The following is a 24,697-nucleotide window of genomic DNA, read 5'->3' on the forward strand; positions in this document are numbered from 1 at the left end:
AGGCCTTTAATTAAGTCCCATGTGGGAGACTAGTTCAAAAAGTGAAAGCTCATGGATTCCAATCCAACTTGGTAAATTGTATCCAAAATTGTCTGGTGATAAGAAACAACGGGTGATGGGTAAGGATTGTTTTTGCGATTGGACGCCTGTGCCAAATGTAGTACTTCAGAGATCAGAGCAGGGACCTTAACTATTAACAATCTGGGTGTGCTTGTACAGAGTATGATTACTAAGTTGGCAGATGACTTGAATTATTGGTTGATGGTGTGGAGAGTAGTCTTCAGCTACAGAATGTTATTGCTGAGTTGGTAAGATGGATGGAGCAATGGCAGATGAAATTTAATCCTGAGAAATGTGAGTTGATAATACATTTTGGGAGGATTAATAGGACAGGATATATGTCCTTATGAATGGGAAGACCCAATGAAGTACTAAGGAAAGAGAGACCTTGGTGCACATGTTCAAGGATCCCTGAAGGCAGAGCACAGGCGGATTAGGCGGTTAAGAAGGCATGCTTTCAGTAGGTGAGGTATAGAATATAAGAGCAGGGAAGTTACTGTACATTTATAAAAAATATTAATTAGGCCACATCAAGAGTACTGTGTGCAGATCTGGTTGCCACAGTATAGGAAGAACATGATTGCACAAGAACAGGTGCAATCATGAACCAGGTTGGAGCAGTTCAGCTACGAGAAGAGGCTGGATAGGCTGAATCTGCTTTCCTTGGTGCAGAAGGCTGAGGGAGGGATTCCAAATGAGGTATACAAAATTATGAGGGGCATAGATAGGGCAGAGAGTGAAAAACTTGTTATAGCAAAGTGTCTATAACTAGAGTGTATAGGTTTAAGGTTAGGGTGAGAGGGTTTAAGAAAGAATCTTTTCATCTGGATGGTGATTGAAATCTGGAAAAGATTACCTGGGTGGGGGGAAGAGGTTGGTGATGGAAACAGTCATTCTCACAACATTTAAGAGTATTTAGATGAGCACCCGAAACACCATGGCATAGAAGGCTATGGGCCAGTACTGGAAAATGGAAGTAATATAGGTAGGTAACTGATAGCTGGCATGGACATGGTGGACAAAAATGCTGTAAGACTCTATGACTTTAATATTGATGCCTAAAATTTCTAATTATTTCTTTTCCAAAGAAAATGAAACCAAGAGGGATTTAAACAAAAAGAGATAGTGAGCACAGGTGGATAGACCATTAATTTGGAAACATTAATTTCCAGATCCAGAATTCTAGAACAGTGACACATATTCAAGATGGGGAAACTCAAATAATTAGGCATTTCTTTAACGAAGGGTTTGGAACAAACAGTCAGTGTGGCTAGGTGAACAGAGAGGATTTCTGTAATGAAATAGATAAATCTCTGTGATCTGAAAAGGGTCATGATTATTCAATTTAATAATTATTAAAATCATCTCAGTAGAAGAAAGATTTTGTTTCGGTGGAAAGACTGAGTAGACGATTGGCTTAGAAATTCTTTGCTTAGAAAGGTGAGATTAAACATGCAGTGCCTGCCATGTCAATGAGTAGATGGCAGGTGTGGGCTATCATGTAGGCGAAAGAGACCAGGAACAGGGTCGGGATAGGAAGATGCCAACTGGAATGGAGATTGAGACCCCGGCAGATTGGGGCATCATAAAGGTGGGGATGGTTTAGTAAGGCATTTAACAAGATCCCTCATGGTAGGCTCATTCAGAAGCTTAAGGTGCATGGGATCCATGGCTACTTGGCTGTTTAGATTCAGAATTGGTTTGCCCATAGAAGACAGAGGGTAATGGTCAATGGTACTTATTCTGGCTGGAGGTTTGTGACTAGTGTTCTTCGGCAGGCACCCATACTGGGACCTTTGCTAATTGTGTTGTGTTTCAACGTCTTGGATGAAAACATGGTTGAGTGGCTTAGTAAGTTCGCAGACGTGTAGCAGTTAGCGTAACACTATTACAGTGCCAGTGACCTAGGTTCAATTCCGGCCAACGTCTGTAAGGAGTTTGTACATTCTCCCCATGTCTGTGTGGGTTTTCTCCGGGTGCTCCGGTTTCCTCCCACGTTCCAAAGACGTAGGGGTTAGGGAGTTGTGGGCATGCTACGTTGGCGCCGGAAGCGTGGCGACACTTGCAGGCTTCCCCCAGAACACTCTAAGCAAAAAGATGCATTTCACTGTGTGTTTCGATGCACAAGTGACTAATAAAGATATCTTAAGATTGGTGGCGTGGTGGATAGTGTAGAAGATTGCCAAAGGATACAGCGGGATATAGATCAGTTGCAGATATGGGCAGAGAAATGGCAGATGGAGTTTAATCTGGCCATATGTGATGTTTTTCACTTTGGGAGATCGAATGTAAAGGGACAGTACACAGTTAATGGCAGGACCCTTAACAGTGTTGATGTAGAGAGGGATTCTGGGTTCCAAGTCCATAGCTCTCTGAAAGTGGCTGCACAGGTTGATAAGGTGGTAAAAAAGGTGTATGGCATGCTTGCCTTTACTTGTCGAGGCACTGAGTTCAAGAGTCAAGAAATTATGTTGCAGCTTTATAAAACTCTGATTAGGCTGATTCTGGAGTATTGAATTCATTTCTGGTTGCTCCATTATATGAAGGCTGTGGGCAGGCTTTGGGGAGGGTACAGAAGAGGTTTACCAGGATTCTGCCTGGATATGCTACAGGAGAGGTTGGACAAACTTAGGTTGTTTTCTCTGGAGCAGTGGAGGTTGAGGGGAGACCTGATCGAAGTTTATAAGATTATGAAAGGCGTAGATAGAGTAGCCAGCTGGTATCTTTTTCCCAGCATTGAAATGTCTAATACTAGAGGGCATGTACATAGGCATATGAATGAGCAGAGAATGAAGGGATATGGACACTGTGTAGGCAGAAGTGATTAGTTTAGTTAGGCATTTAATTACTAGTTTAATTGGTTTGGCACATCATGGGCTGAAGGGCCTGTTCCTGTGCTTCACTGTTCTGTGTTCTATGGGACCGGGGATTGGGCCTAAGAAGAAAACTACCACGAGGCTAAGTTTTGTTTTATTTAAGATGAATTCACTTCAAGCTGGTTTCTGTGCCAGACTCCATGGACTTTTCACATGTAAAATCCTTCTAGTGCATCAGCCATGCAAGTGTGAATGAAAATTGCAGAAATTATATCCAGACATATATTGCACACCGTTGAATAACACTGGTCATATCTGAGCAAGAGCACATCATACACGTGGATGACCTAAAAAAAAGTCAAATTTTATGTTGTGTTCATAACAGTTTGGTTAGTATCCATTAGCAATGCCATTGTTAAATACTTTTAAAACATTGGTTAGATGTACACAATAGTTGAAATTACATTTAACAGAATTTTATAGTTGCTCTATATCAGTCCTGCTTATAATGCAGTAAGATATTTGTTTCTGTGATTCATATAAGTGGATTTTGTTATTTTTCAGATATTGATGAATGTGTTCAGAATGGTCAGATATGTAATAACGGTCGTTGTGTGAACACAGAAGGCAGTTTCCACTGTATTTGTAATGCTGGATTTCAACTGACAGCAGATGGGAAAAATTGCATGGGTATGTAGCATATAAATGTGCATCAAATCACATGAATAAAAATAATTTGCTAATTGAACTTTATTATGGATTTTTGTAAGCTAGTAACTTTTTGGAGCTATTGAGTAAATGAAAGCATTTTAATCTTTAAATGTTTAATGTCAGTATGAGATAATATTAATCATATAACATCCCAGTATCACAGCATGGTTACAGAATGGAAGAAGGCTTTTCATTTGAGTCTACACCATGTCTATATAAAAGCAATCCTGTTCGTTCATTCCTCCCGTGGCTTTCCACCAAATACTCATTTGCTTGGCTGAAATCATTCTCACATTGCACAACTTCTCCTTCAACTCTACAGCAAAGGTGCAGCTCTGGGAACTCACATGGGCTCAAGCTACACTTGTCTGCACATGGAAGAATCTTTGTTTCCATCTTCCTCATGCCTCCTCTCTCAACTCTATCCAGTACATTAACAAATGGATTGGTTCTGCTTCCTATACTCATACGAAATAAAAATATTTTATCACTTTTGCTGCCAGTTTCCATCCTGTTCTCATGTTCGCATAGTCCATCTCTAACTCTTCCCTTTCTGGATCTCTCTGTCTCCATCTCATGGGATAGAAGGGTGATAAACATCCATTATAAGCCTGGAGACTTCCACAGCCATCTTCACTATACTTCCTCCCACCGTCTCCAGCAAGGACTACTTTCCATTCTCCTGGTTCATTTGTCTCCATCGTATTTGCTCCAGTAATGGGTCTTTCCCCACATGCCTCTGAAATGTCTTCTTTCCTCTTGAATCAATGCTTCTTACCTGCCACAATGACAGAGCCCTTGACCACTTCTCATCTACTTCCAGCATCTCTGTTCTCACCCTCTCTCCCCTGGACTAAACAAGGATAGAATTCCGCTGGTCCTCACCTTCTATCCCACCATCCTGTGTGTTTAACAGATCACTCTTAGCAACCTCCATCAGGTTCAACAAAATTCCGCAACCAGACATATCTTCCCTATCTTAGAACATAGAACAGTACAACACAGGACAGGCCCTTCGGCCTACCATGTTGCACTGAACTATTAAGCTAATGACACCTAATCCCTTCTGCCTGCACATGGTCCATATCCCTCCATTCACTCCATATTCATGTGCCTATCGAAGAGCCTCTTAAACGCCTCTATGGTTTCTGCCTCCACCACCACCCCTGGTAATGCATTCCGGGCACCCACCACTCTCTGTGTAAACTTGTCTTGCACTTCTCCTTTGAACTTTCCTCTTACCTTAAATGCATGCCCTCTAGTATTGGACATTTTGACCCTGGGAAAACGATACCAGCTATCTACTCTATCTATATCTCTCATAATTTTATAAACTTCTATCAGGTCTCCCCTCAACCTCTTTTTCAGCTTTTTGAAATAACTGTTCCTTTCATAACTCCCTGGTTCACTCCTCTGTATCGTCACACAACCCTTCTTATGGCACTTCTTCAAGCCACCTTGGAAAATGCAACACCTATCCTTCCACCCCACCTCTTCCTTTCCCATCATCCGATGACCCAAACCATTCTTCCAAGTAAAGCAGCTTTACTTGTACTTTATTTAATCTAGTACACTACATTTGATGCTCACAGTGTGGTCTCCTCTGCATTGAAGAAACTAAATGCAGATTGGTTGACTGCTGTCCAGATCACCTGTGGGCTAGTTTGCACAGGCAACTCAGAGCACCTTGTTGCCTGCAACATATTAATTCTGTATCCCACTTCCATCCAACCTTTCTGTCTATGGCTTCCTGCACTGGTACGAGGCCCAATGTAAACTTGAGACACAGTACCTCATCTTCCACTTGGGCATGATACAGCCTTACAGATTCAAAATCATATTCTACAACTTTAGACCATTCACCTTCTCTGTTTGTACCAGAATAGGCTATCTCTGCTTTGTCATCCATCTGTGACATTGGCTCAGTTCTTCTCTCTCCATTAGCACACTCTGACCAACTTAATTGGCATGTCCCATAGTTCTATATTTTGTAGCTTTTTTGTTCCTTTGCATGTGTCTCACTCTCTAACTGACTCAGTTCTCATTTCATCCTGAAACTTCTATCTCCTTTTCTGTGTTTCCAGTATTTTGTTTTTATTTCAGATTTCCAACATCTGCAGTTTTATTGATTTTCTTAGCTCTTGTACTCTGTGCCTCTATTTGTAAAAGCCAAGATCCCACATGCTTTTAGCCACTTTCTCAAGCTGCATTATCACTTTCAACAAATGATGAACAAATATCTGTAGATTTCTCTATTCTTGCATGGTTTTTAGAATAATACCTATTTGGTAGGAAATAGAAACTATTTCCTACCAAATACTTTCTATTTCTAGGATTCCCTTTAAGTGTTATGTGATCAGCCTGACTTTCAGTTGTGTTAATGATTTTCCATCAGTGATGTTTTTTTCTGCTTTATTTTACCTTTTTAGTTACTCAGGTAAATCTTCTTTAATTCCCTAACCTTTCTTCCTCATGGGAATGTGCCTAGACTGTAGCTGAAATATCTCTGACTTAAAGACCTTTCAATATTCTGTGTTCAAACTTGTTGCCATCTAAGCTTTGATTCCAATTCACTTGCTTTTCCTTGGAGTGTTCTATATCCTTTTCCATAGCTATTCCGAACTTTATAATGTTGTGATGCTCCCCCAATGATATAAATGTTAATCAAGTTGTCCATTAGGAAATAAATAAATCCTCAGAAAATGTTAATATTAATAAGGTGTGCTGTTTACTGCTATAATATTATGTTTCAGACCTGGATGAGTGTTCCCAGAGAAACATGTGCATGAATGGAATGTGTATCAATGAAGATGGCAGCTTCAAGTGCATATGCAAACCTGGCTTTGAGTTAGTATCAAATGGACGGGTGTGCATTGGTAAGTTTATTGTACTGGTTGTCTGAATTCCAAAACGTTACTGCATGTTGCCAGAAAAATACTCATAAGCAGTTAGTATTATAACTTGCATGGCTCAATTCAGCTGGAGAGCTGTAAGCCTGTGTACATTGCATAGGGACTGCTTTAAAATGTCCTAGTCACAAAACACCATTAATTTTTTTGAACACAGGAGAATCATTTAGTAATATGATGATTAATGAGTCCATTATTATCAACCACTGATAATATTTCAAGTTTGCTCTATATACAAATAAATCAGTGGGTGGAGGTATAGGACTTCAAGTATCTATTTGTCTCCCTCCACCCTGTTCAAGAAGATACCAAGCTTTGGATATATGAGCATGTATTTTAAGACCTGACCCCAGGCACACTTTGCAGCCGCTGGTTCTAATTAATTATAAAACAGACACATGTTTTTGTTATGATGGAGAGACCTACATTTGCCATTTTCTGTGGTCCCTCATTTTTTTTCCAGACATTCATGTTCAAGGCTGACTAGTTAATTGAAATCCTCATGAGGGACTTTGGTAAAGTATGTTGATCAGGGAAGGGTACTTGCTGTCCAGATTATTCAGTGATAGTTTGATGATAGTTTGAACCAATTCTTCGTTTAGCCATATTTGCTTAATAAATTCACCTTGCATCTGGATCTTGAATATTGTAACTGGACGTTGTGTTTTTAGGAGTTTTAAATTCTTCGGGACCATTACAATTCATTGCTTACAATCAATAGTTGTTCAGAATGTTAGGGGTTCAATTGTCACTCTGGCGACCAAGCACAAAAATTTAAACTGACATACCAGTGCAATACAGAAGGACCAAAACACTGTCTGAGATGCCACCTGTTAGCTGAACCTTTAAACTAAGGCCCCGTTCACTTTCTCAAGTTCTCACAAAGGATGCTTTTTCCTGTTTTGGTGAGCAAAAGAATTATTGGCATCTTGGTGTCATTAGGAAAATCAAAGCAGTTATAAAATAAAGCCCAGGACTTTCAGAACTCTTTATTACTAATTAAGTACTTTAGAAGTACTTATATATTAAAATATTTTGTCATAACACATTTGAAAACAGCAATGTGAAGTTAGAGGGGGAGGCGGGAGGGAAGTGATATTACGTTGGAAGGCATCCAGGAATAATTCTCTTGGTCTTCCTTAAAATAGCACCATAGGATCTTTTGTGTTCACCAGAGAGAGCAGGCAGTTTTTAATGTTGTTTCAGAGAGTCAGCAATAAAAACAGTGAGATGGTCTCTTAGTTTTGCACGAGGCCTAGAATCTTGTCTGAAAATCTGGATTGGGACTCCACAACTTTCTGCCTCAGAATGATTGCCACATATTTACAGTTGACTCATGAATGAAATTATATAATCTTACAATACTTTTCAACTCTTTGGCATCAATCAGGGAACCAAACCAGAAATGAGTTAATTGGGATGCAGTCCTGAACACTTATTCTTTTTGATCGAGTAGTTGACAGAATTTGTCACCATATCCTGCAACCTGCCAATTTTTCAAATTTGTTATTTGACTATATTAAATCTCATCATGAACCTGGCAGCAGTACAGCCTCAAAATATATTTAAGGCAATTTCTTACAATGCCATCCACAAAATTCTTGCTAAAGAGATTATTTAGGATGGATGGCAGCTTTGCTTCACTGCTTTAGAAACAGTGGTTTCAGTGAGTTTCCTGTTTGTAAATGTCTTAGCACTGACATTTTTCATTGCTTCTTCATGAGTGCTGCTTATGCAATAGTTTGGAGACATTTCTGAAAGAACTGAACATAGTGCAAGTGAGTTCCCTTAAACCTTAGAAATTCTGTATGATTATGCAAAACCATGATGTTTTTATACCAAGATTTTTTATTCTTTGTGTTACAAATGTTGTAACCAACCAAAAAAGTATAGAATCATACAGCAGGGAAACAGGTCATTGAGCCTAACTCTTCCACACCGACCAGCAGACGCCCTTCAGTATTAACCCCATCATCCAGCACTTGATCAATAGTCTTCTATGCCTAACTGATTCACGTGTTCATCTAGACACTTTTTAAATGTTGTCAGCAACCAAGCTTCAACCACTCTCTCAGGCAGTGCATTCCAGGTGCTTACCATTTGTCTGGGTAAAGAAGGTCCCCGATATCCTCTCGGAACCTCTTACCCCTTACCCTAAGCCAATGTCCTCCAGTTTTATCTACCTTTGATGTGGAGAAAAGTTTCCTGAAGTCTCCCCATCTCTAGTCATAATTTCATATACCTCAATCATGTACCTTCTTATTCTCCTCGCTCTAGGGAGAAAGGACCTAACTTCTCCCTTCTCTCTTCATAACTGACCTGCTCCAGGCAACATCCTGGTGAATCTTCTCTGTGCCCTCTCCAGTTCTATCACATCTTTCCTATAACTTGGCAACCAGAGCTGCATGCTGACCAAGGTTTTATAATATTGGAGCATAACCTCCCTAATTCTGTATTTATTGCCCTGACTAATGAAGGCCTATATCACATACACCTTCCTAACTATGTTGAATACTTGCATTGCCACCTTCAATGATCAGTGGATGTGCAGAGAGGTCCCTCTGTTCTTCAATACTCCCTAAGACCCAACCATTCTTGGTGTTTATCCTAGCCTCATTAGTGCTGCCAAAATGCATCACTTCACATTTATCTAAATTAAACTACATCTGCCATTTTTCAGCCCATTTCACTGAAAAATTGATTACTCTCTGCAGCCTCAGAGTATCTTCCACACTATCAACAACTCCGCCAATCTTTCACCTAAATTATGAACAACAAGGGTCTTTGTGGAATATCAGGGGTCACATGCATCCAATCACAAAAGCGACCCTCTGTTATCACCTTTTGTCTCCTATTGCCAAGCCCATTTTGGGTCTAGTTTGCCAACTTACCCTGAATCACAGGGACCCTAACCTTTTGACCCTGTCTCTCAGATGGGACCTTGTTAGAGGCTTTACTGGAGTCCATGTAAATCACATCTACTGCTCTGCACTATTTGATACTCTTTGTTAACTCTTCAAAGAATCTAGTCAAATTGGTCAGACAGGACCAGCTCTTGACAACGCTATGTTGACTGTCTCTGTTTAGCCCCTTCCTTTCCAAGTGATGATTAATCCTCTCCTCTCCTTCAGAATTGTTTCCAGTATCTTCCTTGCCACTTATGTTAAGCTCACAGCTCTATAGTTACCAGGCTTTTCCTTGCTGCCTTTCTTGAAAAGGGACTCCACATTTGCTGTCCTCCAGTTATCTGGTCCCTCATGGGTCCAGTGAAGATTTAAAAACCTCAGCCATGGTGTCAGCAATCTCTTAACTTGCCTCCTGGAACAGCCTGGAATGAACCACATCCAATCCTAAGGATTTATTCACCTTTAAGCCTGCCAAGTTATCAGGTGCTCCCTCTTTGTTAATGGAGATCTGCACTAGCATTTCACCTACCCCTTTACTGAATTCTCTAACTACAAATCTGTCTCCTTTGTGAAATACAGTACCAATGAAATGATTTCATTAAGGACCTCACTCATGCCTTCTGGCTCTAAGCACAGATTGCCCCTGTTGTCCCTAATGGGCCTGACTTTTTCCTTGGGTTATTCTTTTGCCCTTAATATAGTTATAGAATGCCTTCAGATTTACCATAATCCCACCTGCCAGTGATTTCTCATGCCCCTCCTTTGCCTTCATAACTTCCCTTTTAAGTGCTGGAGGTTGCGGACCTGTCCCTCCCCCCTCCAGGGTCCGTTCTGTGCTACAGGGACTGGTGGGGGGTGGACCTCTAACCCACCAAGGGGGTTGGCCAGTGGTGCACACACATTCCCTCTTGCAGACTAGCAGCTGGTCTTCGGTCTGTCGTCCCGCTGCCCCAGCCTGGATCAAGGATAAAAGCTCAGACACAGGGGCCAAGTTGGAAGTCTGTGGGAAGTGGGCCACACTGCATGGGTCAGTGGGGGGGGGGGTGCGGAGGGGAAGCGGGGGCGTCACAGGATCTGCAGAAGCTTGAGGACACAGGCCAGCATCCCAGAGGAGGCGAAGGTGGACACCCTGCGGAGTTTGTGTTAATCGAGGGATTAACCGAGCTCTGAACTTAACATGGACTGAGCCTCCACGTTCTGAGAAGGCTGTGCTTGCGCTGGGGAGGGTGCAGGTGGGGATTCACCGAGACGTTGTCTGGGATGGAGCATTTCAGCCCTGAGGAGGGACTGGAGAGGCTGGATCCATTCTCCCTGGAGCGGGAGGGAGGTCATGAGGGAACGTGACTAAGGTGTGTAAAATGATGAGGGGTATAAACCATAGAACCATACAGCACAAGACAGGCCCTTCAGCCCACCATGTTGTGCTGTCCATCAAACCACCCTCACACTATCTAACCCTTTCCTCCCGCATATCCCTCTATCTCACATTCCTCCATATGCCTATCCAACAAACTCTTGAACCTGTCCAATGTATCTGCCTCCACCACCACCCCAGGCAGTGCGTTCCATGCACCAACCACTCTCTGGGTGAAAAACCTCCCCCTGACATCTCCCCTGAACCTCCCACCCATAACCTTAAAGCCATGCCCTCTTGTCTTGAGCATTGGTGCCCTGGGAAGGAGGCGCTGACTGTCTACTCTATCTATTCCTTTCAATATTTTATATACCTCTATCATGTCTCCTCTCATCCTCCTCCTTTCCAGTGAATAAAGCCCTAGCACCTTAAGCCTCTGCTCATATTCCATACACTCTAATCCAGGCAGCATCCTGGTAAATCTCCTCTGCACCCTCTCCAACACCTCCACATCCTTCCTATAGTGCGGCGACCAGAACTAGTACTCTAAATATGGTCTAACTAGAGCTTTGTAAAGCTGCATCATCACTTCGTGGCTCTTAAACTCAATCCCACGATTTATGAAAGCTAACATCCCATAGGCCTTCTTAACTGCTCTATCCACCTGTGAGGCAACTTTCAGTGAACTGTGAATATGAACCCCCAGATCCCTCTGCTCCTCTACACTGCCAAGTACCTTGCCATTTACCTTGTACTCTGCCCTGGAGTTTGTCCTTCCAAAGTGTACCACCTCACACTTCTCCAGATTGAACTCCATCTGCCACTTGTCAGCCCAGCTCTGCACCCTATCAATATCCCTCCGTAAGCTCCGACAGCCCTCCACACTATCCACAACACCGCCAATCTTAGTGTCGTCCGCAAACTTACTAGCCCAGCCTTCTACCCCCTCATCTAAGTCATCTATAAATATCACAAAAATCACAAAAAGAGAAGGTTGACTGCAGGAAACTTCTCCCCATATCAGAAACAGATGAAATTGGAGCACAGGTTTAGGATGAGGGGGAGGAGATTCAGAGAGGATGTGAGGGGGACCTTCTTCACCCAGAGAGGGGGGGAGTACCTGGAACACACTGGAGAGAGAGAGGGGTTGGGGAGCAGAGTCACTGACAGCATGTAAGAGGAGAGACAGAGGGGAGGTGGGGTGGGCACAAGGTGGTGATAGGTAGATGCAGGTAAGAGACAGTGATAGGCAGGTGCGGGGGAGGAGGGGAGAGCAGACCCTCAAATCCACATGTAAGAGGTGTCTGGATGAGCACTTGAATCGTTTGGACACAGAAGGCCATGGGCCAAGTGCTGGGCAATGGGATTAATACAGAAGGGTGCCCACTGGTCAGCATGGACAAGTTGGGCCAACTGGCCTGTTCCAATGCGGTATGATTCTATCATTCATTCAAGTGCCTCCCTACACTTTTTATACTCTTGATAGGCTTTACCCATCATAAGTTCCCTATACTTGTCGTATGCTTTCTTTTTCTCTTTATCCAATCCTCAATATCCTTCAACATCCGGGGTTCCCTATATGTTACTCCTAGTTTTTATCCTGACAGGAACATGTTGGCCTTGAACTCTGGTTATCTTTCCTTTGAATGCTTCCCACTGTGCACATTATCTTAAGAGCCCTTGATAGTGCAAATAATAGAAACATTTCTGATTGTTTCTTTCATTTTTCCCATTATTTCTATCAGTTTCAGTTAGGACAAGTAAACCACTGTGATTCTTGGGGGGGGGGGGGGGGGTAAAGCCTATTTAAAGTTGAAGTTAAATTATTCAATCTTGCAGCAAGGTGGAAATAATATCCTATCCAAATTGAGAATCATTAATATGAAAGAACAGTGATATTAGCAGGCTTGTTATTAAAGAAAAAAGGCAAGATATCTTTTTAATCTAAGTAATACTGTGGGCAGGCCAATACATTGTAGTAGTAATAAGCTCTGACATACAGTAATTTCCAACACTCAAGTTGCTAGTAAATCATTTGGAAGGTTTGCTGATAGCCTGAATTTATAGAAAACATGCTTCCATACACTAGAAGTACTCAGCAGGTAAAGCCACACATTGGAGAGAGGAATGGCGTTAGTGTTTTGGGTCAGTGATCTTTCAATAGAACTAGCAAAAGATAGGCAGAGTAGAGAACAAAAAACTACAATTGGATGAAAGTTAGGAGACATTAAATGATGGAAGGGATGATAGGACAAATCAAATGAAGATGTTGATGGGACAAGCAAAGAACAAAAATGATCTGCAGAATCTTTAAATGGGAGGAGAATCATTGAAAGGAAAATATTGCAGATGGTGGCCATCTGAAACCAACACAAAACACACTGAAAATGCTTATTAGCTGAATTTGTTGAAATAAAATATTTACTTTGACTTAATGACTGTACCTCTACTTTTCAACAGACATTGATGAGTGTGCACAGACACCAGGAATTTGCATGAATGGACGGTGTGTTAACACAGATGGTTCCTACAGATGTGAATGTCCTCCTGGCCTGGCTATTGGACTTGATGGGCGAGTCTGCGTTGGTATGGCAATTAGTTGAAATATATGCAATAAGTATGCTTTTACCAAGAGCATAAAGTATCTAAGCATTTATAGAATTTGCCTGCTGTCGAATATACAAATGTACAACATTCTGAAATGTTCATGATTTCCATATTAAGTTATATTTAAATTTCAACCCATGTGGTTATATTTTACTTTCTAAGAATCTACTTTATAGAATCAAAAATAATTTTCCTTTTTCAAGTAGTTTCGTTTGGTGCATATGGCATCAAATATAAAGCAATATCAAAACACATTAACTGTAAATAATGCTAGTAGATTGATACTTGTTATTGCATACAATATACATTTGAATTTGTATACAACACCTATTTATCTGGAATAGTTAATATTCAGATTATTGTCTGCTGTTAGATACAGTTAACATTATTCTCTGTTTTTAGATACAGTTGAGATTGTGAATACTATGCTTAAAATTTGTTCCTACTTCACAGTTTGAAGTAATACTCCAGATTCATTTTCTCCATTTGGATAACAATACTTTCATAAGATAATCTCTCAGCACTTCTGTTTTAGTACCTGTTTGTCCAGTTTCAGCCACTAACTTTGACCTTCAGAGTAGGGCTTCAGTTATGCAATTCTTGAGTGAACGGGATAAGTGTAGTTCTATCATAGAAATTTGAATTTGTGGCATATCCAAAATGCCAATTATTCCCATTCACAATTCCAAGGATCCAGATTTGATCCTGATCTCGGGTGCCATCTGTGCCGAGTATGTATGTTCTCTCCATGACTGCATAGGTTTCTTTCAGGTACTTTGGTTTCCTCCCACATTCCAAACAACATGGTAGTATCTTAACTGCCTACAGTAAATTACTCCTTAATGTAGATTATTGGTAAAATGGGACTTTATGTGCATGTCTGAGAGAGAATAAGTTGCAGTGGTTCAGAGCATTGCGACAGCAGAGAGCAGACCTGGGCCTAATGGGCCAGATGGCCTCCTTCTGCACCAGCACAAGTGTAAGATAAGAAATTCATTCTAATTGTTGTGAAATTATCTGCCAGCAGAAGATTTACTGGTACCTGCAATCACTGTCAAAACGAAGGACATTAGAAACATTTGGGCAATGTGGGTAAAACCGACTGTTCCAGAAATGGTGGAATTTATGTCCAGGTTGTATCCATGCACCTGTAGAACAAAGTAGTAACTTACAAATATTATTTGAAGTAACAGCTTTGATTGAATTATTGGCAAAAAATGACTTCTCAGCTGCACTAAAAGAATTCTGCAACCTGCCTATCAGGAATCTTAATCTATACCTTTGTCTAAATGTCTATGAATGTCTAAATGTATTGTTATACATGTAATGAAAACACAAGTTTAATGTAATATGTGCACTGCAAACTTACCTTCAAAAGTACCAAAACAAAATCAAAAGAACAGGCATATTTCAGAACAAGGTCTGTCATTTCTCCATCCTACTCCCAATGTGATCTCTCTGTCTTTGAACTTGGTTTTCCAATGTAAGCTTGAGGAACGCTATTTTACATTTTGATTCAGCACATTAAAGCCCTCAGGACTCAGCACAGAACTCAACAATTTAAGATATCTAGCCTTTCCATCTTATGTCAGAACTGTCCAGTTCTGATGAACAGATGTCAACCTGGAACATAACTCAGTTTTTTCAAAATTCACAGGTGCTGCTTGACCTGCTGGCTATTTCCAGCATTTTGTTTTATTATTTTAGGTTTCTAGTAACTGCAGTGTTTGGAATCACATATTTTCATGATGTTTTTAATCCTCTCCACTGTCCTTATTCATTTCTATCTATTTACACGTCCTCCAGACAGATCAGCAAAGGTTAACAAGCCTTCACCAACCTCTCTCAACTGGCACTGTCAGTTTCTTGGTCTCCACCCTTCCACAGAAATTCCTTTTGTTCCCTCGATTCCACCCCTCCCCCCCCCCCCCCCCCCCCCCCCCCCCATGAGAGTTTCCATGAGTGTGTACTTCTCAACCATCAACCATTTTCGATCCAGACCTCAGATCTGCTCTAGAGGTTTTGTGGAACCTCTGCTTTGCACTATCAGATCCCACTCTCTGCATAGTGTGAATGTAACAAATGAAGGACTGTTAAATATTTAAAGAGAGATCCAAGGGAACAAGCACTTAGCTCCTCTAGTAAAGTTGTTAATCTCCTTCTTGCTCTGCAGGATTCTATCTGTCCGCCTCATCTAAATAGCGCCAGACACTCCTGACAATTTCCTAGCTCCTGAATTCTGTCCTGCATCATATGTCTCTGAAATGAGATTCACACTACACTTTCTGAAACTTGCAATATATTTATTTGATATATCCATGATCACTTGACTACTTCCTGCTCTTCATTGCCTTTTAATACAGCTATAAGTTTTCGCACAAAGAGTCTACACCCTAATAATAGCCTACTCTTACATTCACCCTTCCTAACTTACCTGGTGAGTCAACATTTGCTGATTTCAACATTCTAGCATCTGGAGATTTTTCATTTCGTTGTTTTTCACCTTCACCCACTTGCCAATCACTCAGAGTCTATTTGGGGCCTAATTGCCATCCCTACTAGAATTTTATTCTAATCTTGCAAGATATCAGATATTGCAGGTTAGATTTAGAAAGTTAGCATGATCTTTAGAATGCAAACTGTCTAGCTCAGCAGCTTATGCTACAGTTAGCACATATACATTGCTGAGAGCTGAAGTCTTATTCAGATGGCACAATAGTGCCACTGGGATTTCAGTAGACTGCTCTATGCATTGCCTCTATCTTATGCTGGAACTTAATCTTTGTTCCCAAGAACTGGAATTATTGTCCCAATCTTTCCTTTTACTGTTTCCCCCTAATAATTTGCTCTGACTTTATTGCTCTTATTCCAAAATTATACTTGTCTATCCTTCTATGCCGGCATGAATAATTTATTTTGTTTTTAACTCTTTATTTGCAGATACTCACATGAGAAGCACCTGCTATGGTGGTTACAAAAAAGGCCAATGTGATCGACCATTACCAGGAGCCTTCACCAAATCTCAGTGCTGCTGTGCTAATACTGATCATGCCTTTGGAGAGCCTTGCCAACCTTGTCCAGCTATAAATTCTGGTGGGTACTTTGTGATATGAACCTAATTGGGTGGGGGGTGGGGGTGGTGGGTGAAATTACTGTGTCAATGCATTATGTTGAACGGTACTCAGTAAGTTAGAAAAAAATGTATTTTTAATTTTCATGAGAAAAGGCAAGCACTGTTTCTTGATTTGAAAAGTAAAATTGTAACTATTTTTATTCTTCATTTTCATTTGCTTTGTCAGACAATGCCAATATAAATTTCTGTTTGGTCAGTACTTTCTTATCAAATCTAACCTAAAGTACAGTAAATACAAAACTTAATTAAGACAGTTGATAGCAGTGTATGGGAGGCAGCATAATCCATCCACAAGTCCTTGGTAAAGCCAAAAAGAATTGTGCTATCTCCTATTTAGAAAACAAAACTAATGGATATGATAGAGTTCCAGTGTGGGGAGTGTTTCTGTCTTTTTATGCCTTCAATTTAAGCATCTGCTGGAGGTCAGCTGTCTCCTCCTGCATTGAGCCCAACAGCAGTTCCAGATTGTGGCAAACTGGGGGGCTGACTGCACTAGAGTCTGACCCCTCAGATTCATGTTCATCTTGATGAGCAAGCCCCAAATCCTATTCATTTGAATAAGGATGACAACGTTCATTTAAAAGGTAAATTCATGAAAGGGCTGTGGAGTAGAGGCTTCCTGTACAATGGATCCTGTGGATGCTGCAGCAGGTAAATATGGCTGTGGGATTAACATGGGATGAGTGCAGTTGGCAATTCGGATTGAGCACAGTGTGGTTTATCACATCTATCTTCATTTGGAGCAGACAGATCTACTGCACTACTGATGAGTAATCAACCACAATGGTGATAGTTTAGTTTGACCTTGAGAATTGATAGCCCTAATTGCATAGAACATAGTTTACACAGGATATATGGCGTAGGAACAGGCTATTTGACTCAACTAGTCCATAACAGGATTAATGCTGTACTCAAGCCTCCTCCTGTATTTCCTCAACTAAATCTATGAGTGTATCCCTCTGTTCTACCTTCCCTTGTAAAAAGGTTTCTCCTAACTTCTCTATTAGATCTCTTGGTAATTATCTTGTATCTGTGTCCACTCTATCATATGCTTCATCCTTTTAAAAACATGTCAGATATTCCCTAGTTTTATGTTATCAAGAGAAAAGAGACCCTGTTGTCACATTGTTTCTGAACATAGATATCATCACATCTCTGTTGTCATCCTTGTAACTCTTTTTGATACCCTCTATTGTTGCAGTATTCTATTTTTATAACTATATGTGGTACTCCAAATGCTTGATGCAGATTTAGCATAAATTTTCTCCTTTTCATTTTGATATTTGTAGAAATGAACCCCAGTATTCGGCTTGATTTCTTTATGGCCCTGCTAACTTGCGTAACTTTTAGTGACTAGCATACAGCAAAACTGCTTGTCTTCCTCTATCCGACTTAAAATCACACCTTCGCAGTAATTGGTTCCTACCAAAGTGCAGTTGAACCTCACTTATAACTACTTGCTCATTTTACAACTTCATTAATGTTTGCAAAGATTGCAAAAGTTTGTTTTAGATACCTAAAGGGTAAGAGAGAGAGAAGAGTGGACATTGGACCACTGGAAAATGTCACTGGAGAAGTAGTAATCTCCACGCGGAGGAACTGAATAGGTATATTGCTCAGTCTTCACAGTGGAAGACACCAGTAATGTGCCAGAAATTCAAGAGAGCCGGGGAGCAGACGTGGGATGTAGTGGCTATTACTAAGGAGAAGGTGCTGGGGAAGCTGAAAGGCCTGAAGTGAATAAATCACCTGGACCAAATGGACTCCACTTGAGTTCTGAAAAAGGTAGCTAAAGAGATTGTGCAGGCATTAGTAGTGATCCTTCAAAAATCACTGGAATTAGGGAGGGCCCCAGAGGCCTGGAAAATCGCACATGTAACACCCCGTTTAAGAAGGGAGGGAGGCATAAGACAAAAAATTATATGCAGGGTAGCCTGACCTCAGTGGTTGATAAGATTTTAGAGTCCATTATTAAGAATGAAATTTCAGAGTACTTGGAAGTACATAATAAAATAGGGTGAAGTCAGCACAGCTTCATTAAGGGGAGATCTTGCCAGACAAATCTGTTAGAATTCTTTGAGGAGGTAACAAGTAGCTGAGACAAAGGAGAGTTGGTGGATGTTATTTACTTGTATTTTCAGAAGGCCTTTGACAAGGCGCCACAGACAAGGCTACTAAACAAGAGTCCCTGGTAGAGGCAAGGTACTAGCATGGATAGAAGATTGGCTGACTGGCAGAAGGCAGAGAGTGGGGATAGAGGGGTTCTTTTCATGATGGCTGCTGGTGACGAGTGGAGTTCTGCAGGGCTCAGTGTTGGGACCACACTTTTCACTTTATATGTTAATGATCTGGATGAAGGAACTGATGGCACTATGGCCAGGTTTTCAGGCGATATGAGATAGGTGGAAGGATGGGTAGTGTTGCAGAGGCAGGGAGTCTGCAGAAGGACTTGAACAGGTTAGGAGAGTGGGCAAAGAAGTCGCAGATGGAATACAGTGAAGGGAAGTGTAGGGTTATGCACTTCCGTAGGAAGAATAAAGGTGCAGACTATTTTCTAAATGGGGAGAGAATTCAGAAATCAGAATTTCAAAGGGACTTAAGAGTCCTAGTTGAGGATTCCCTTAAGGTTAACTTGCAGGTTGAGTCATTAATAAGGAAGGCAAATGCAATGTTGGCATTCATTTTAGGAGGACTAGACTATAAAAGCAACGATGTACTGCTGAGGTTTTATAAGGCGTTGGTCAGACCACATATGGAAGAATGGGCTGGCCTTGGAAAGGGTCCAGAGGAGGTTCACAAGAATGACCCCGGCAATGAAAGGCTTAACATATGAGGAGCGTTTGATGGCTCTGGGCCTTACTCAATGGAGTTCAGAAGGATGAGGGGAGGATCTCATTGAAAGCTGCCAAATTCTGAAAGGCCTGAATCAAGCAGACGTGGAGCGGATGTTTCCATTTGTAGGAGAGTCTAGGAACCAAGGGCACTGCCTCAGAATAAAGGGATGTCCCTTTAGAACTAAGATGAGGAATTTCTTCAGCCAGAGGGTGGTGAATCTGTGGAATTCATTGCCACAAGAGGGCTGTGGAGACCAAATCATTGGGTATATTTTGGCAGAGATTGATAGGTTCTTGACTGGTAAAGGGGTTATGGGGAGAAGGCAGGAAAATGAGGTTGAAAAAATCAGCCCTGATTGAATGGCAGAGCAGACTCGATGAGCCAAATGGCGTAATTCTGCTCCTGTAGCTTGTGGTTTTATGGTTTCTAGTAACTTATTGCAGTTCTCAGAATTGATTATTCCTCTACAGACAACATTCTCCTTCCTCCAGTACGGTATCATACACAAGTATAGATTTTGTTTTTAAATTCCAAGGTCATTCGTGAACAGCACTAGTCTCAGCACAGATCCATGTGGAATACTTGTACCCACCTGCTTCCACTATTGATAGATACCCTTTACTTTCAATCTCTGATTTCTGTATTGAAGTTAGCAAGCGTTCCATTCTGCAGGTTGTACCTTGACTACACATCCTCTGATATTTATAATCTGTTTCGAAGTACCTTATCAAAGACTTTCTGAAAATCTAGATAATTTACATCTAATACATTACCACCATCTACCCTCTTTGGAACCTCTTCAAAAAATTCAACATTGGTCAAGCAATGCCTTTGTTTTGAAATCCATGCTGATTATTCATTATTATACTTCCATTTCTGGATTTTCTTATAATCTTTCCATCAGTAGAGGTCCCATCATTTTTCCTTTCAGCTGGCTACCAAATTCATAGGCTGATTTGAACCAGATAAAGATTACGTTGTTGCATATAAAGTCCTAGATATGGTCTGGAAAGTATGTGTTTCCCTTCCTTAAACCAATTAGTGAAAAGTTACAAGGTAGTTGAAACATCTATGGATCTATCCACCATTGAAAGAAAAGTTAATGAAAGAAGAGTTTGTTGCAGATTGCCTGGAATGTAATATTGAAGGAAATAAACATACAAAGGTTGAGGAGGCAGATTGCCTGGAATGTAATATTGAAGGAAATAAACATACAAAGGTTGAGGATCTGGATAGGTATTTTAACAAATTAATGCTGAAACACTTCCCTACAGAAGAAGATTCTGATAATTATAATGAGTTTAATCTCCTTTGACATGATAAAAATTAAGAAGACCAGAGATGAAGCAATTTAAACTGCTTTTGAAAAGAAGCCATTGAAACTTCAAATAAAACCTTTAAGGCAAGCAGAGAGTTTTCTATAACATTCCTAACTTGAACTTTGTAGATGGTGAAAAGGCTTTGGGATAACAGGAGGCAAGTTATTTGCCACAGCATACCCAAACTTTGACCTTCTCTTGTAGCCACATGGTCCAGAGCAAGCATGAAGAGCCAAATGGTCTACTCCTGCTTCTGAATCATGTTCTGTCCCAAATTATATAAATCAATATAAAAAGCATCTACATTGTTAGCTTTAGTCTCTGCCAATTTCCAATGTGTGTCATTGTTTAAAGGAAAAAATATTTTGTAAGAAGGGAGATTCCCTCAAATAAATTACCCCCCACATTCATCAATGCATGTACATTGTTCTGATGTTTTTAAGAGATACATAATTTTAGTTCACTGTTTCTAACCAGAATGAAACTGCATAACCACCATCAAGTGGTTTCCATTAAACTGAGCATCTGCAGACACTTCCTAATTTTAAATGCCAATTTCAGCTCTGCAGCACAGAAGTTCAGAAGAACTAGGTCAGTACTCATCAATTTAAGGAGAAGTAAGGGAAAAAGTTGGGTTTTTTTTGGAATAACAAATTCAAGGAGCAAGTGGCAAAGAAATTGTAAAACCTTGGATGGTTTATCATTTTATTCATAATCCTCTATTTTGACCACTGCACTACTTGACATATCCGGACTTGTTGAATCAAAACTAACTCCTTTTTATAAACCAGAGCCCGACAATTATTGCCATATTTTAATTTGCAGTACTAAATGAATGAACCTGTGTTGTAAAACCACTGAACAGAATTAAGACATAATAATTTTAAACAGATTCTGCTGTCATTAAAACATAATGTTGGTCCTTGAAGGTTCATTCCAAGGTGAATCTGCAAATACACCTATAGATCAGCAATGAACCTTTTAGCTTTATACTTATTACAATTATAGAATGATAACGCTCTATTCCTGAAAATATCTATACTCTTATTTTGGCAAAGAGGCAAATTACTTGGAGAAATCTTGAAGAAAAACACATAAATAGTAAAATGTTAATTATGTGCTCCTACCTTTCTCTTTATATTTGCTTTCTTTAAAAATCTGCTTGCTGTAATACAAATAATCTTCTTTTGCCTTTTTTCGCATTTTGTGGTAGTAGAAATATTGAAGCTACCAGGCTTCGCTATTTTTAAAATGTAAATTAAACATCAGCTCTCCTGAATTTGTTAATGGCTTTCTTATAGGTATGGTCCCAGTTTTAACTTTTACTACAAGTAAACCCAAGGCTATAAGTTCTACAGTGACAGATTTTTCCAATAAAATTCACTGAAATTGATCAGGTACTCACTGAGTCATTTACGAGGTTCATGAAATTCAATGAAACAAAGTTCAACGAAACACCAGCGATTGTTGATGTGCATTTAATTGAGTAACTCATGAAGTGCTCCCTGCAATCGCTGGTGTTTCGTTGAACTTTGTTTCATTGAATTTCATGAACCTTGTAAATGACCGCACTTATACTTTGGTGATAACATGAATAGAACCCTGCTATTGCAATACGTTGAATAGTTGATGTTCCTGTATTTGATAAATGCATTCTAAACCTGCCAGAAAAAGGCAGTACTTGTATCTGCCCATTTGGATATGACATTTTAATAACTGCTGAACAACCAGTCTGGCACCCAAAAAAATAAATTTTAGCAAATGTAGAAACTTCTTTAGAATATCAAACACTACAGCACAGTATGGGCCCTTTGGCCCATGATGTTGTGCCAACTCATATAAACACCTACTCCATGATCAGTCTAACCCTTCCCTCCTGCACAGCTTATAACCCTCCATTTTTCTTATATCCATATGCCTATCCAAGAGTTTCTTAAATGTCCCTATTGTATCAGCCTCTACCATCACCCCCAGCAGTGTATTCCAGGCACCCACCACTCTCTGTGTAAAAAAAACCTACCTCTGACATGTCCCCTAAACTTTCCTCCTCTGATCTTAAACTGATGTCCTTTGGTATTGGCCATTTCCATCCTGGGGGAAAGGTGCTGGCTGTCCACTCTATCTATGCCCCTCATAATCTTATACACCTCTATCGTCGCCTCTCATCTTGCGTCACTTCAAAGAGAAAAGCTGTAGCTCGCTCAACCTTTCCTCACAAGACATGTTCTCTAATCCAGGCAGCATCCTGGTAAATCTCTTCTGGACCCTCTCTAAAACTTTCACATCCTTCCTATAATGAGGTGACCAGAACTGAACACAATACTCTAAGAGCGGTCTAACCAGAGTTTTATAGAGCTGCAACATTACCTCGCAGCTCTTGAACTCAATCCTCCGACTAATGAAGGCCAGTGCACTGTACGCCTACTTAACCACACTATCAACTAACACGGCAACTTTGAGAGATCTATGGACTTGGACCCCAAGATCCCACTGTTCTTCCACACTGCTATGAATCCTGCCATTAACCTTGTGCTCCGCCTTTAAGTTTGTTCTTCCAAAGTGTATCACTTCATTCTTTTCAGGATGGAACTCCATCTGCCACTTCCCTGCCCAACTCTGCATATCCCGATGTAACTTACAACAACCTTCTGCACTGTCCACAACACCTCCAACCTTCGTGTCATCTGCAGAATTACTAACCCATCCTTCCACTTCCTCATCCAAGTCATTTATAAAAATCACAAAGAGCAGGGGTCCCAGAACAGATCCCTGCAGGACACCACTAGTCACCGACCTCCAGGCAGAATACTCTCCATCTACTACCATCCTCTGCCTTCTATGGGCAAGCCAACTCTGAATCTACGCAGAAAAGTCTCCATGGATCCAGATTTTAATTAGGAGATTTAAAAATAATATTTTTTATAATTTCTTGTTTTAGCTTTTATCTAATTTTTAATCAAATTTCAATGCTTTGCAAATATGACTGTACATTTCGAAAGAAGTCACTAGCTAGAAGCTAATCTGACTGAAAGCAAATATGAATGGCTTAAAAGATAGAGCCTGTATACACAAGGTTGCAGTGTAATCATCTGGAAGGATGGAGATGGGGTGTGCATGTCAGTTATGCACTCAGGCTGAGGTACAGGAGTCCAGGATCCCCAAGGGAGACACGGAGTGAGTGATAAGTTTAAGGTCATCTGACTCTGGGTGGTTCCAAACTCTAGCTTCCATGGACTCCAAATCAGTCTGGTCCCCTTGAGTATTGCTGAAGCAGGCACCAAATTCAGTGTGGGGACCCGCTTCACAAGAATAGCCCACAATATTCTGGCACCTCCATACATTACCGCAAAGAACGCCAGAAGCAATTTCATGAATTTTGTAAATGACTAAGTAAGTATCTGATCAATTTCAGTGAATTTTATTTGGAAAATCTGTCACTGTAGTTGGGTTTACTTGTAATGAAAACTGAAACTGAGACCATACACATAAGAAAGCCATTACCAAATTCAGTAACAGAATAAATTTCTTTACACAGAAAATAGTTAGCAAATGGAAATTGCTGCCACAAGAAATTATTCAATCAGGTAGTAGAGGAAGATAGAGGAACACATGCAGAACAGTAGATAATGCTGATAGGATTAGATAAAGATAAAATGAGGGTCAGGTGGTGCATACAGTAAATATGCATGGGAACAGTTGAACAGATTGACCTTTTTCTGTGACAGGTGTTCCATATATTTTGCAGTTTTGAACAGAACCACCAAGGTTTAGCATTTAAGTGGAAATCCAGACTTCCACACATGCATTTTCAAACACAAAGTCCCTGCAATCTTGCTGAGATTCCAGGTCAGCCCAGTTATAGGATCCAAGACCCCACTGATTTCAGTCAGGGTTGTGGGGCTTCAGATTGGAAACAGATTAGAAGGTAATTTACTTCTTATTATTTTGCATCAATTTAATACTTTTAATTATTTATGTGATATCAGGTGTTTTTAGTTTAGTTTAGATATTTCAGTTTTAATGGTTTATAAATGTTACCTAATGTTA

At 40.4% G+C, this 24,697-nt stretch overlaps 1 protein-coding gene across 1 annotated transcript in view; it reads left to right on the plus strand.

The window, feature by feature from the left end:
• The window catches only part of LOC127585186 (fibrillin-1-like), a 302,894-nt gene that overhangs the window by 113,038 nt on the left and 165,159 nt on the right, over positions 1–24,697 (plus strand). The window contains exons 13-16 of the mRNA XM_052042412.1: positions 3,441–3,566; positions 6,341–6,463; positions 13,217–13,342; positions 16,304–16,456. Coding sequence (XP_051898372.1) covers positions 3,441–3,566; positions 6,341–6,463; positions 13,217–13,342; positions 16,304–16,456 — 528 coding nt within the window. The remainder of the gene's footprint in view (positions 1–3,440; positions 3,567–6,340; positions 6,464–13,216; positions 13,343–16,303; positions 16,457–24,697) is intronic.

Source organism: Pristis pectinata, chromosome 32 (genome assembly GCF_009764475.1).
Source record: "Pristis pectinata isolate sPriPec2 chromosome 32, sPriPec2.1.pri, whole genome shotgun sequence".
Taxonomy (NCBI): Eukaryota; Metazoa; Chordata; class Chondrichthyes; order Rhinopristiformes; family Pristidae; genus Pristis; species Pristis pectinata.